Source organism: Xiphias gladius, chromosome 8 (assembly GCF_016859285.1).
Source record: "Xiphias gladius isolate SHS-SW01 ecotype Sanya breed wild chromosome 8, ASM1685928v1, whole genome shotgun sequence".
NCBI classification, from domain to species: Eukaryota; Metazoa; Chordata; class Actinopteri; order Istiophoriformes; family Xiphiidae; genus Xiphias; species Xiphias gladius.
In genome coordinates, this window is record NC_053407.1 from 18,890,286 (window position 1) to 18,904,016 (window position 13,731).

The window sequence follows — 13,731 nt, forward strand, 5'->3', positions numbered from 1 at the left end:
AAGAAAGAATATAACACAAACATAATTAAACTAAGTCTTAACTACAAATGCAATGAAAACTAAAACTAAAACCTAGGACCGTATTACTCTAAATATAAACTATAATAATGCTTGATAATATGCTGTACATGTATAGTGCAAATCTATGCCATAGAGGTAAAGGCTTTTTAAACAATGTTTCGAAAAGATATTTTAAGGTATCAGTTGCATATGATATTTAAAAGTTTAAAGTAAAAAAATATATGCTGATATAGTTTGACCTAAAAATAATTAATTTATTTTGTTACTATACCAGAGATGATATGTTATTTTTGAATAGTAACAATGTTTGCCAGTGCCAGATGATCCAAGAAAAAAAAAGAAATCAAATAATGAAGACATAAAAATCTGAAAATTTGAATCTATCAACTGCAACTGGTATTCACCAGCACTTAATACATCATGTGTTTATGTATTGTTAGCTGCGAAGTAAATAAACCTACTATAAGTATTATTATATTATAATTATAATTATAATTATAATTATAATTATTTGTAGTAGTACTATTTACAAAGGTTAAAGGAAAAGTATAAAACTTTTTCTTCACACGCCTTCACTCTTTAGTTATTCAACTGATAGCATTGTTTACTAATGTAATCTGTTCGATTTTTTCATCTGACAACCTTTTACTGCCCTTTATTGGTTTTAGGGCTTCCTTAAGTGTGTATGTCATAAACAAAACGCCGCAGCTGAAAGCTGATCTGACGTCAGTTTGCAGTCCTACCCTAAACACCAAACATGGCGTCCACCGACATGGCTTGTTGGTAGATAAGCGCCGACACCTACAGGCCGGCAGCTGTAAAACACGCAAGTTACAAAACAGGGACTTTTGCAATCACGTGCACTGCTGCGTTATACAAACACGGGAGTTCCCACTCTTGCGCTGCAGCACGCAACCCTGAACACCACAGGTAAGAAGCGAGTTTGAACCCCACCGACGCCGACAGATCAGTCGGATACCGAGTCAAATGCCACGCGTGGCGATGCACAACGCGAGTCGTCTTCTTTTGTTTTTTTTTCTAGGTCGGGGAAATGAAAAGCAAACCCAGGAAGTCGGACGCGTCGGATTCAAAGGCTAAGGCGAGGAAAAGACCCGCGGAGAACTCTGCTCCAACTCTTTCAAAAAAACTACGAGACAAGAAAGATGGAGAAACATCCAAAGCAGGTGCGGATTCCCCGACGGGACCGTGTCAGCACAGCGTCGGTGTACGCGAGTTACACTCTTGTCACGTCGGTTGATTGAGCGACGGGTTTGTCTTTACAGGGCCTCCTCCCAAGTCTGCGGGAGTCCAGAGGAGAGGTGGGCATGGGAGCATCCTGCACTACATTTACAAGAGCACCCTGGGACAAAGTCTTCACTCGCAGATGAGACAGGTGAGACTGCTGGGATCCAAGAATGGGACAGAGGAAGGGACTCTAAGGAGTAATCGAATACCGACACTGATAAAGTGTAACCTGAAGTGAAGCCATAACTCTGTTTAAAATACATGCGAATACAGGGAGGAACTCGAGGCACATTTAAATATACAAGTTGTGTGTGTGTGTGTGTGTGTGTGTGTGTGTGTGTGTGTGTGTGTGTGTGTGTGTGTGTGTGTGTGCGTGTGCATGCGCGCATCATCTAATCATCTAATTATCTAATTGTTTATTGTATTGAAATATGCACTTTATCAGGTCCGTCTGTACAATTTAATGCAATCCAATACAACCGATCTGCCAAAAATTCTGCATTTAGGAAGTTTACAATATTCAGTTTTTGTTGATTCTGTCAGAGAGGTGTTGATTCAACTAATATGATTATTATCAAGGTCGTACTTAGTGGTGGTGTTGTATCCCCCCCCCTCATGTTTGTAGTTGAGGTGGGCAAAAAATTACAGACACCTGTCAGGTTAATGCAGTCCACTTCAACACCACTGCAAACTACAACGTCAATAATAAACATATCGTTGAATCAACACCTCTCTGCCAGTATCAACAAAAACTGTAAATTGTAAACTTCCTAAATGCAGAATTTTTGGCTGAGCTGTTGTATTGGATTGCACTGGATTTACAGGTGTACCTAATAAAGTGGCTACTGAATTGTGGAGGAATATTTTTTTATAGACTACAAGATTAATTAATTAGTCAATCCTTTGAGGACACATACTAAAGGACAGAAGTTGGAAACTCATATGCAGTATGTATCTGAAATGTATAGATCGGTTGCCTTTTATCATTTCCATTAACTTTAATTGGAGTCAAAACACTCATACCACAGCTCAGCACCTGGCAGGTTGTATTTTGTTACCTCCTGTACAAGGTCAGATAGTCAGTCGGGTGTATGTCGAATCTCCTTATATAGAAAATATATTTCCAGTGCGTAACGGTGAGCAGTTGTACATTTAACTCTCTTTCAGTGTCTGCAGGAGCCGTTCGTTCGCTCTCTGTCGTCCTATCATTTCCACAGCGCTTCCAGCCCCTTCGACCGCCGAATCACCAGCCTGGAGTGGCATCCCACCCACCGCACCACTCTGGCTGTGGGGTCCAAGGGTGGAGACATTTATCTGTGGGACTTTGAGGTCCCCACAAATAAAACTTTTATTCAGGGGGTGAGTTCCTGTATGGTGGTGGTGTTTGTTTTACCTGATACTTGAATGATCCAAAGTGTGAGGTGTTCAACAAGTTAAATTTTTTTTAAATTTTTTTATTTTTTCTATTTATTTATTTTTTAATGTTGCTTTATCCAACACTTGAGGAAACAATTACATTTTGAGTCTGTAGTTAATTTGAGAACTGTGCAATTTAGATTTATGTGACTTCAAACTCTCATTGGTTTTCTGCTCAGATGGGGGCTGGAGACTCAATTACAGACATGAAGTTTAACCAGTTAAATCCGAGTCAGCTGTTCACCTCGTCTATTGGGGGTATGACAGCACTTCGAGATTTCAATGGGACAACTCTAACAGTGTTTGCCAACACAGACACACTGAAGTAAGACTGAATAAAATAAAAATTCAAAAAAGGTTTTAGGTTTTCGGCCTGATCAGTCTGGCATCAGTCTTCTTTTCAGGTGGCCCCTATTGTTTTAATGCTACACGTGTGTGGTGTATGTAGGGTGTGGCTAATAACTGCCCTGTGATCGGCCTGCATTTGTGTTTGTGTGCAACAGAATGGTGCGGGAGACTTCATTGGAGGGATGAAGTTTTGCCCCATGGACGTTTCAAGAGTCTATGTGGCCTCTGGCGAGGGCACACTGACCATGCAGAGCTTTGAGGGCCGCACACCCACCATACTGTCCAGAACCCAAGACTGTGGCCATGATCACCACAATGTTTGGTGAGAAAACTGCAGAGAGGACTGATGCTCAGCAAAGAGAGATGATTTGATCTTTTTATTAATTTGATGCCAGCATTTAACGCTGCTGTCCAATAAAAATCACGCTTTTCCAAAATGTCAACGCATTTCTTATCTTATTGTATTATCCTACTATTAGTTTAAAAAAAATATTTAACCAAAAAAGAAAAAATCCAGATTTTTAGATGTTCGATCAGGAAATTTTCCTCTTTTGTATCATCAGTTTTACATTCATTTTTTCTTTGTCGTATCCAGTGAATTCACTATGTTCCTTGTTGCCTTACACAGTTATTGGTACTGCTGTGTGGATGTGTCTGTGAGCCGACAGATGCTTGTGACAGGAGACAATATGGGACAGCTCTTACTCCTGGGCTTGGATGGACAAAAGGTGTGTGTTTACTCCTCAATGAAGTAGCTAATTCAAGTGCAAAGAGAGTAATCTTCTGTCTGTATTTTAGTGAGGCAACAGCAGCCTCCTATTGTCTTTTGAGGCATATTATTCATATTACTCATACAAACCAGAACATATTTTAATAAAAACAAGAATAATGGGTATTATATTTGTTCAGAGCCTTGTTTTCCATTTCAACATTGTAGATTTTCAGTAACAAGCTGCACAAAGCCAAAGTGACCCATGCAGAGTTCAACTCCCGATGTGATTGGTTGTTGGCGACGGCCTCAGTTGACCACACGGTGAAGCTTTGGGACCTGAGGAACATAAAAGACAAGAAGAGCTTCCTGCATGAAATGCCTCACGAGAGAGCTGTCAACTCAGGTAACACTCTCTTTTAGAAATGAATTTTTCTTACTAATGTCGATTTAAAGTTTAGTCTTTAAGTCTTTCAGTCTTTGCAGCATACACTGTTTTTCAGAAATTCAGCAGTTTACAAGCATTAAGACATTTGTGCAATATAAACTATTTAAATATAAACTCTATGTAGTTTAACATCCTGAGTTTTGAAGGGACCTCTAATAATGTCATTTTTGGTAGAAGATGCAAGTGATTTCTTTGTTGTCCCATTTAGTCCAAGTCTGAACTTAGTCTGTCTTCTGAATGAGTTTATGAAGAGATTAGTTTGAAAAAACCTAAAAGACCTTTACGGCCACGATTTGTCTTACAATTGCTACGGCCACTGGTCGTAAAGAGAGAATTTTGGCAAAACTGTTACTGTCGTCTCCTCACAGCCTTCTTCAACCCGCTGGACTGCTCCAAGTTGCTCACAACAGATCAGTACGACCAGATCCGCGTCTACTCGTCCCCTGATTGGTCGAAGCCTCAACATATCATTCAACATCCACACAGACAGTTTCAGCATCTCACACCCATTAAGGTTGGTTTCTTCTCCAGGTGTGTGTGTGTGTGTGTGTGTGTCCTCTTGTAACTTCTGCAGGAATTAATGACTTCAATCAACCCGATGGAGAGAAAAACATAACTAACAAATAACCTTTTATTTGCGCATGCGATCGAAGCACATGCACAAACAGCATGTGAATAAGACACAGACATCATTACATATGTCCACGGTTAAAAGTTTAAATCCTGGGTTGCGCTGTGGATAGTTTTGATGTTGACATTGTTGTTGCAGACAAGGCACATAATAGACTTTTTTTTTTTTTTTTTAATGGAATGAGCAGCATTCATGTAAAGGATATCTCCGTAGTCAAGCGTGGAGAGGATTGTCGCGTCAAGAAAAACATGCTTTACTCTGATACAACATCCTTTTTTATCTTTACAGCCATCTAACAAAATTTCAACCTGTTTCCAAGACTGAAAAGCCTTTTAGCCCATGAGCTGTAAAAATGGAAGAAAAGATATTCAGTGAAATTACTGGTTCTTTTGAATGAAACACATTTCGTCATATCTGCATTCAGTACAAGTTTGAGAGAGGGCGGAGATGTCTTAAGAAAGTCAAATTGTAATCTAGTCATGTCTTGACGGGAACAGCCAAAGGAATATGCTGCTGTGCCATTCGTCTCCAAACGGGTATAAGAAACATTTGGAGAAATGATATTATTATTCGTGTAATTTATAGATAATACTGGACCAGGTGGTATTCGAAGAGACGTGCCGGGGGGGAAGCAATATCTTATCATTTGTATGTGCTTGATCAATTTTGTAGTATACCATTTGTGACAATATAATACTGTTATTGTTTTGTAGGCCACATGGCACCCGGTATATGACCTGATTGTTGCTGGCCGCTACCCTGATGAACGTGTTTGCTCCGGCGATCAGAGGACCATCGACATCTTTGATTCCAACACAGCAGAGCTCGTGTGTCAGCTGCACGATCCCACTGCTTCGGGGATCAAATCTGTGAGCATCCTTTTAAAAACACAAGAAAAAATGTAAAGACGCTAAAACTGAAGTTATTACACCTGGAATTCTGTATTTTCAGATCAACAAATTCAATCCGATGGGTGATGTGATTGGATCCGGCATGGGTGAGTTTTTCAGAAGCACATTATCGATAGATGTGTTGTTCTGATGACTTGCTTTAAATCAGCTCTGTGAGAAAATGTAAAATTGTCTCACCAAAGCCGCATCACGTTCACTCACAGGTGTGACTGTGCTAGTCTGGGACAGGAACGAGTCATTGATCAGCGATCGGCAGACAGTGCATGAGGACAGCCCGACCTCGGTGGACAGTCTAAGAGGGCGGAGGAGTCAGCAGCGCTCCAGTAGGGACCGGAGGCGTCCCGCTGTGGATGCAAAGCTCAAGAAGAAACTGGCTTCTCTGGAAGAATCTGAGACCAAAACCAAGACCAAGACTGACTGTACAAAACAAAAACAAGTGCAGATGAGGAAGAAGTGAACTGTAAAAATCCAGGTCTTAAAAAATCCATGCATACATTTCTTTGTTTACTGTTTGTTGTGTCTCTTACTGCAGGAATCGTTTGAATGTGTAACAATGTTTAAGATATTCTTTTATAAACCATTTTAAAACTGGCACTCTTGTATGTTCACACTAGGGCTGCCCCCGACCAAAGATTTTCCTAGTCAACTGGTCGCTGTTAGTTAAAGCCATTAATCGACTAGTCCTCGCACCTTTATGATACTAATTTAATAATTTAGATATATATTTTTGGGGGGCATGAGAAAATGGTTGGAGTTCCAGGCCTGAGAAAGAATGTTGTAAGTAACATTGTTAACACTGTGCTGCATTACAGAGAAATACAAAACTAATAATAATGAGCCTTTAAAATATAACTTTTAGGCGAGTTTTTGCCTGCAGAGTTTGTATCTCAGCCTCTTGGGGTCGTGCTTAACCATCTCGAAATGATCCCACACTGTAGATTTCCTGCCAGACGAATGTAATTACTGGCTAATAACAGCAGGGACCAGCCATGTAAACAGTGTCTGTCTGTGACTTACTGAGTGTCGCCACTTCCCGTGGAGTTTAATTTTTCCTTTTGCTTTCGACCAACCGACCAGTTGCAACTTGGTTGGCTATTAGGTGGCAGCCCTAGTTAACACAGAAGTTTTTTCTACTGTATGACAATAAAATGTTCATGTTTTCTTAATGATCGAGTCCTTCATTTACAAATTTTTTGACCACATACTGAATAAGTTATGAATACACATTCCAGTAAGATTTAAGGCAAGTGATTTATTGCATGCTCTTTAATTTCATACAGACTGGCAATCGGTGTATTAAGCATAACTGAAGAGATAATTTCCACGTAGTTGGTGGACCGTAACATTCGCCAGCTGGAGGAGCACTCCACCCCAGGCCTCCTGTTCCTCTTTTCTCTCCTGATGCCCGGCCTGGTGGGCAGAGTAAACCATGCTCAGGACAAGACTTTCAAACTGTGTCTGAGTCAGCGGCCTCTTCCTCTGCTCCTCCAATGTGGTCAGCATCTGTACCATTGAGCTCAGACTTCTGGGAATGTTGTCATTGATCTGAGACAGGAACGCTCGCCCCGCCCTCATCGAAGCCATCTCCTTATCAAGCAGGACGATGTTGTTGTCCTGGTCGATCTCTACCCCGCCCAGCAAAAACTGCACACAAGAAAGAAAAAGAAAAATCCATCAATTACTAAAGTAAAACATTGCAAGATGTTTAATTTATCTGCACGTAGACTTGTAGAAAGTACCTCAAACATCCGGTCTGCATCAATCATTTGAGAAGTTGGACCTTGGCCTGCAGCCACATCTAAAGTAGAAAAATACTGAAGTTTAACCGAGGCGTAAATGAAATAAGTTACTGCAGATAAACTGTCAGTGCTCCCGGACGCTAAAACTAGAAATCTGTTTTGCTAGTTTTAATGCAAATTGCACAAAGCATGCAGTACCATTATGTAACAATGTTCAAAATTTCTGTCCACAGAACCGTTTGAAAATCCTCAGTTTCTACTTACCCTGCAGCACTTGTTTAGACCAAAGCCACAAAAGGACCTGGAGGCCGATTTTAAGTTGTAATTTCATGGTCATTTTCTTCTTTATTATTACCGATAGATACGCCACCACATCCCTCTCACCTCTGCTTTCCCTCGCCCACTTTTGAGAGTCCAGGAAGAGGCAACTCAGAACGAATACCATGCATTTTTCCATCTTGGAAAAATGCACCAAAAGCCAGTTGGCTGTGCTGCAGAGCCGACTGCAATATTTTTGAATACTGGTTCTTGCAAACCTTTGAGCTAGCAGGGCTAGAAGTCCACAGAGACAATGAACTTTGTCACCCCTTTATTGTGCAAAATTCAAACATTTAAGTCATCACTTGAATCATAAATTTCACCAGTATATTCATATCAATCAATACAAAAACAAACAAAAACAAACATCCATGAAATCCATGAAATAACTAAAGTCAAATAAAGAAAAAGAGTTTAAGCCATTTTTGTCCTTCATACACTGAGAAGATTTTACAAGTAGATTTAGTTCTATTTGTTTATTCGGGGGGTATTTGTGACAATAAATAAATGTTAAATCAATATGATCTGATTATTTACCACATGATCAGTTTTTTTCTCCTTCATAAATACTCCAACTTTTATAGACACCACATTTAGTGGATGAATATTTAAGATTTTGAGATTTATTTTGTCTTTGGCTGAGACAAATATATAAAACAACCCTAAAAACCTCACCCAGGTGGTGAACATTATATACAGTACATGCTGTAACAAAGGCGTTGTTTTTTTTTCCACAACATTACATGAAGTCACTAGTTATGTAGCTAATTAAGAAATGAGCTTTCTGTCTAAACTACATAACTGACTCCCAATTATATCTTGTGAATTGAGTATCATACAGCATTATTTACATTTAGAAGAAGAGAAATTACCACATGCAAGGATCAGCTCTGTGCTTCAATGTCAGTTCTGAAGACTTGAAGACCACTCATGGACTATCTCCCAGGAGAGTGTAAATTTATTGTCAAAGGGACTTTGTTTTTCTTGGGCTGGAAACGTTCAGAACAGAATAGTGGTATTGGACACACTCACTTGGACTAATGCTGGGTCAAAGGTGACATGAACAATGGTAGATGGATATGAACTATGGGATGTATATGAAAAGAAATATGTGTTTTTGTTCTTGTCTGGACCGCTTTTGCATTGCTTTTGTTATTGATGTTGTTGTTGTCGTTCTAGGTTGTTTCTTTACTGTGTCTGTACGTTTTTTATTGATTATTTGTATATTCATACATGTTGTAATTCTTCTTTCACCTTCCTAAAAAATAAAACTGCTTATGGGAAAAAAAAAATAAATGCAATATTTTATCATTTGTATCAAGTAAATGAAGTAAATAGACACTTGTAGTATCACAACTCCACCACAGGGAGGCAGTAGCAGCAGTTGATTCCAGTGAGGCGAGTTTATTTACTTCCGGTGAAGAGTTCAGCTGGTCCTGAATGATAAAGTAGTGAAGATAAAGGTAACGGCGCTTGTTATTGTGTATTTAAAAAAACAAAAAACAAAACACAGCTTTACGACTATTGTGACTAACGTGCAGTCCTAGTAAAAACTCTACCTCCACGTGTTTAATTTTCACACGAGAAGGAGCGTTAGCCAGTTAGTCGCTGTGGGTGCTAACGCTAGCTAGCTAATCACAATCACGTAAACACGACGTAGCACATACACAGTTGGTAAATGTGAACAGTCGTGTGGACGTGTGACTTATTTATACAGTATCCAGTTTATCTATTGTCCATTGTATTAAAGTTCAATTAAATTCATGTTAAAGGGGACATCAAAAATCGTGCAGAGATCTCGATTCTGACTGTAAAAGCATCTCAGTCACTACAATACAGTATGTATGAACCATCGATATCCGTTCATTTAATGGAGAGCTGTCTCTGTGTTCTTGTATTTTATTATGTTATACACTCAGTTGCCAGCTTGGAAGATAAGTCTAGCTAGAACTGATTGCAATAGACCTGCAATAAATCCTACATTCATTAAGGTTATAATGTTAAGTTTTTATTAAAACAGTTTCAGACTGGTATTGATTCAACTTCATGGTGATTTTGGTGAGATGGTGAAAGGTTGCAGTTTGTGATTTTGTTAAATTATATTGCGTTTTACTGATCGATCTCTAATACTTAGTCTCTCCTAGTTGATACAAATGGTGTGGACAAATGATTAGAAACACCTTTTAGTATAACGCAATATAATTTAACAGCACCACAAACGACAACCTCCCAACCCCCCATTAAGGTGTATCAACACCATAGCTAGGGGGATACATCAACAATGCCAATATTATCTTATTTTAGAAGTATGATTTTGGCATATCAGCTGATAAGTAACAAGAAATTGCAGTAGAAAAATGCCAAAAATGGTTTTACATAATTTAGAAACACCGTCATCATTACATAGTTTGCACATTAAAGACTACTGACAAACTTCTTTTTCAACTGTAGAATGCCTAATTCTGTACATATCGTTGTAACAAAATAAAAAACAAATCGTTATACAGGATTTTGTGTATCTTATTATTTATTTAAAAAAAAAAGATTATTGGCCGATATATATAGTTATCAGATTTTTTTAAGTGTAACAACATCGACATCCATATCAGCCTCCAGTATCAGTCGGGCTAGAATCAGCACCTCTCTAGAAAAGTTTTGACAGCAACTGAACATTATAACCTTCATGAACAGGACTTTTGCATTAGAATACATTAGTGTTAGCTAGGTGTACCTAATAAACTGGCATCTGAGTGTAAATGGCTGACATGCTGTTTGGTGGCTTTGTCAGGAAAGCAGCAAAGATGGAGTCCAGTGAGGAGGGGGGCCTCAGTGTCGGGGGCTCTATGGGAGAGGAGAACTACTTCTTGGGATACACCTTCACCGACCGCTCCCACTCCAGCCGGGTGGTGAAGAGCATCATGGACCTGTGCCTGGAGGACGGCCTGTTCGCTGATGTCACCATTACTGTGGACAGCAAAGAGTTTCACCTTCACCGACTCGTGCTCTCAGCGCAGAGCAGTTTCTTCCGCTCCATGTTCACCTCTAACCTTAAAGAGTCCCACAACCGCGCTATTGAGTTGAAAGATGTCAGTGCCACTGTCTTTCAGCTGCTGATTGACTACATCTACCACGGCACAATTAAACTGAGGGTAGAGGAGCTGCAGGACACTTATGAGATGGCAGACATGTACCAGCTGACGGCTCTGTTTGAGGAATGCTCCCGCTTTCTCTCACGGACAGTGGAGGTCAAGAGCTGCCTGCAGGTAAGTCACTGTTTTAAGTAAGTCTCTGCTACTTAACAGTGATTGTGTAGGGTCAGTTTTATGATTACCTGTTTTTTGTTCAGGTGATGTGGCTTGCAGACAGACACAGTGACCAGGAGTTGTATACTGCTGCTAAGCACTGTGCTAAAATCCACTTGGCCCAGCTGCATCAGACTGAAGAATTTCTCAATCTGCCTCTCTGTCTGCTCTTGGACATCATCAAAGGTATAACTGTTTGTGGTTCTGGCACCATGTGCCAGGGTAACTAGTGTTATTGCATATTAAGACCATGTACTACATTTCACATACACTTAACCGAACTGTTATCCTTTCTCCTAAGCACACCTTTCTTTTTTATGTGTTGGAATTTATTTCTTCTTACCTTCCACAAAACGTTTAGTTTGTATTCATTTTGTATGATATAAAATAATGAGTAAGAGAATCTTGAAAGTTGCTTCATATAGGTAATCATTCATAATAAATATTGTGTCCATAGTGTCTATCTTTGCTTTTGTCAGACTTTAACCTATGTTAAAGAATAGTTCGATTTGAAAGGTCTTAACTATGTTATCATGTGGTGGTAACAGAAATTTGATCAAAACAAAAGTAGAAATTATGTACACTGTGGTGGGTTACCTTTCTCAAGTCAAGTTTCATGCCTCTACAAACAGATTTTCATACTGTACCCAGTTAACTCAAAACGAGCAGCTTCATGAATTTGATTCAAAAGGTCTTGTGTTTGTGGTCAGATGGCGTTCCAAGCTCCCAGAATCCAACAGTGGCAATCGAGTCGTGGATAAACCACAACAAGGTGGAGAGAGAGGAGTTTTCTTGTATCCTCCAAGAAAATCTCAAGGTTTTCATTTTTTCATTTAGAGCTGGAAAATATTTTTGAAGCAGGTGCATTCATTTAATTTGTGTTGAAATGATTTGTATCTGTGATATATGATATCTCTTTATCTTCTATCTCCTCAGGAAATTGGTGAGAATGTCCACATTTACCTGATCGGTAAAGAGGAGACAAGGACTCACTCCTTGGCTGTGTCACTTCACTGTGACGAGGATGATGCGATCAGCGTGAGTGGCCAGAACAGTTTATGCCATCAGATCACTGCAGCCTGTAAACACGGAGGGGACCTGTACGTGGTGGGGGGGTCTATCCCTCGCCGCATGTGGAAGTGCAACATGCACACCATGGACTGGGAGCGCTGTGCCCCACTGCCCAGAGACCGCCTCCACCACACCATGGTCTCTGTCTCTACTGAGGATGCAATCTACTCACTAGGAGGTAAGACCTTGCAAGACACACTCTCTAATGCCGTCATCTACTACACAGTGAAGGACAACATGTGGACAGAGACCAGCCAGCTGGACACTGCAGTGTCCGGGGCTGCTGGCGTTAACCTGGGAGGTACCATCTACCTGCTTGGAGGGGAGGAGAATGACATGGACTTTTTTACTAAGCCATCCCGTCTCATTCAGTGCTTTGACACCTCCTCCCAGAAGTGTCAGATCAAACCTTACATGCTGCCGTTTGCGGGCTGCATGCACGCCGCTGTCCACATGGACGTGATCTTTATCGTAGCAGAAGGAGACTCCCTTGTGTGCTACAACCCTCTGCTGGAGAGCTTCACCCGCCTGCGCTTCCCTGAGGTGTGGAGCTGTGTCCCTTCACTGTGGAAGGTGGCCAGCTGTAACGGCTGCATATATGTCTTCAGGGACAAATGCAAGAAAGGTGACGCAAACACGTTAAAGTTTAACCCGGCTACATCTGTCGTCTCCGTTATAAGAGGTATAAAAATCCTCCTCACAAACTGGCAGTTTGTTCTGGCCTGAATTGTCCTTTGGATGTTCACACTGTGGTCCACACACTCACCACAGAGAATCAGGGAAGACTGTTGGATAACTTACCATGACTTCAGGAGGAGACCTGTTCTAAATGTATTTACTCATCTGGTTTCTGTGTCACTCATTCCATTCAGACTCCACCATCCGACCAGTAAAAACCATTCAGTGGTGTGCATCACTTGCTTGTGGTACTGTGTGTCTCATTGTGGATCCCTTAGCTGAGAAGTTGAACAGTTTGTGGTGATGCTGTAACCAGTGATGAACTAATCAACATTGTTTTCCTGTGCACTGCTCGTTTATTGACACGCATGAACAGCTTCAGCGTAAAAACTTAACTGAACATTAAAACATCCTTCAGTATATTGTATGTGAACAAGTGTATCATGGTGATGTAGGCTGAATATCCTCAGATGTCATATTTCAAGTCAGTGTGCATAAACATGATAACAGAGGATGTTTTCTAACTTTTCAAATTTTCACAGTTTCTTGTCTTAAGATTGTATTTTTTGATGTACAATGTACATGTTCAAGTTAAGCTGTTAACATAAATGTCAAATATATCGCTGTAGCTTCAAGTTCTCATTGTTTGTTTTGATATTGATGGTCCTTTAGCCTTTATGCATTAATTGTCTCTTGCTATTATTAATATGTTTATTACCAGAGATTTAGGATATTTTACTGTAGCAATTATACAGTGATGCATTAAGAAATGGTACACCTTTCTGCTGTGTAGCTATTGAAAGCTTTGTCTAAACAAAGACATAACCTCTAACCGTATTTTCTTTGGATTGGTAATGCATCTTGTGAATGGTGAGGTGGTAAAGGTGCCTGTTT

General features: G+C 40.1%; 3 protein-coding genes across 4 annotated transcripts; 2 read left to right on the top strand and 1 right to left on the bottom strand.

Annotated features, from left to right (window-relative positions):
- Positions 1-817: 817 nt before the first annotated feature.
- On the top strand, positions 818-6,895 carry ddb2 (damage-specific DNA binding protein 2). Of its 2 annotated transcripts, none has more exons than XM_040133745.1 (11): positions 818-951; positions 1,064-1,205; positions 1,305-1,414; positions 2,434-2,625; positions 2,862-3,007; positions 3,659-3,758; positions 3,968-4,145; positions 4,556-4,701; positions 5,532-5,687; positions 5,770-5,815; positions 5,933-6,895. In XM_040133745.1, exons 2-11 carry the CDS (start codon positions 1,073-1,075, stop codon positions 6,184-6,186), a joined length of 1,461 nt encoding a protein of 486 aa, XP_039989679.1. In that variant the 5' UTR covers positions 818-951; positions 1,064-1,072; the 3' UTR covers positions 6,187-6,895. The 2 variants fall into 2 exon arrangements, with proteins under 2 accessions (XP_039989679.1, XP_039989676.1); XM_040133742.1 differs by lacking the exon at positions 2,862-3,007 and adding an exon at positions 3,186-3,352.
- Positions 6,896-6,966: 71 nt separating this feature from the next.
- Positions 6,967-7,863, bottom strand: LOC120793583 (protein FAM180A). Its single transcript, XM_040133798.1, has 3 exons — positions 7,733-7,863; positions 7,469-7,527; positions 6,967-7,373 (listed from the first exon to the last, which is right to left on the bottom strand). The coding sequence occupies exons 1-3, from the start codon at positions 7,803-7,805 to the stop codon at positions 7,026-7,028; spliced, it is 480 nt and encodes a 159-aa protein (XP_039989732.1). The 5' UTR covers positions 7,806-7,863; the 3' UTR covers positions 6,967-7,025.
- A 1,287-nt stretch (positions 7,864-9,150) lies between these two features.
- On the top strand, positions 9,151-13,698 carry kbtbd4 (kelch repeat and BTB (POZ) domain containing 4). Its single transcript, XM_040133740.1, has 5 exons — positions 9,151-9,249; positions 10,575-11,049; positions 11,133-11,274; positions 11,799-11,905; positions 12,025-13,698. Exons 2-5 carry the CDS (start codon positions 10,588-10,590, stop codon positions 12,883-12,885), a joined length of 1,572 nt encoding a protein of 523 aa, XP_039989674.1. The 5' UTR covers positions 9,151-9,249; positions 10,575-10,587; the 3' UTR covers positions 12,886-13,698.
- Positions 13,699-13,731: the final 33 nt, after the last annotated feature.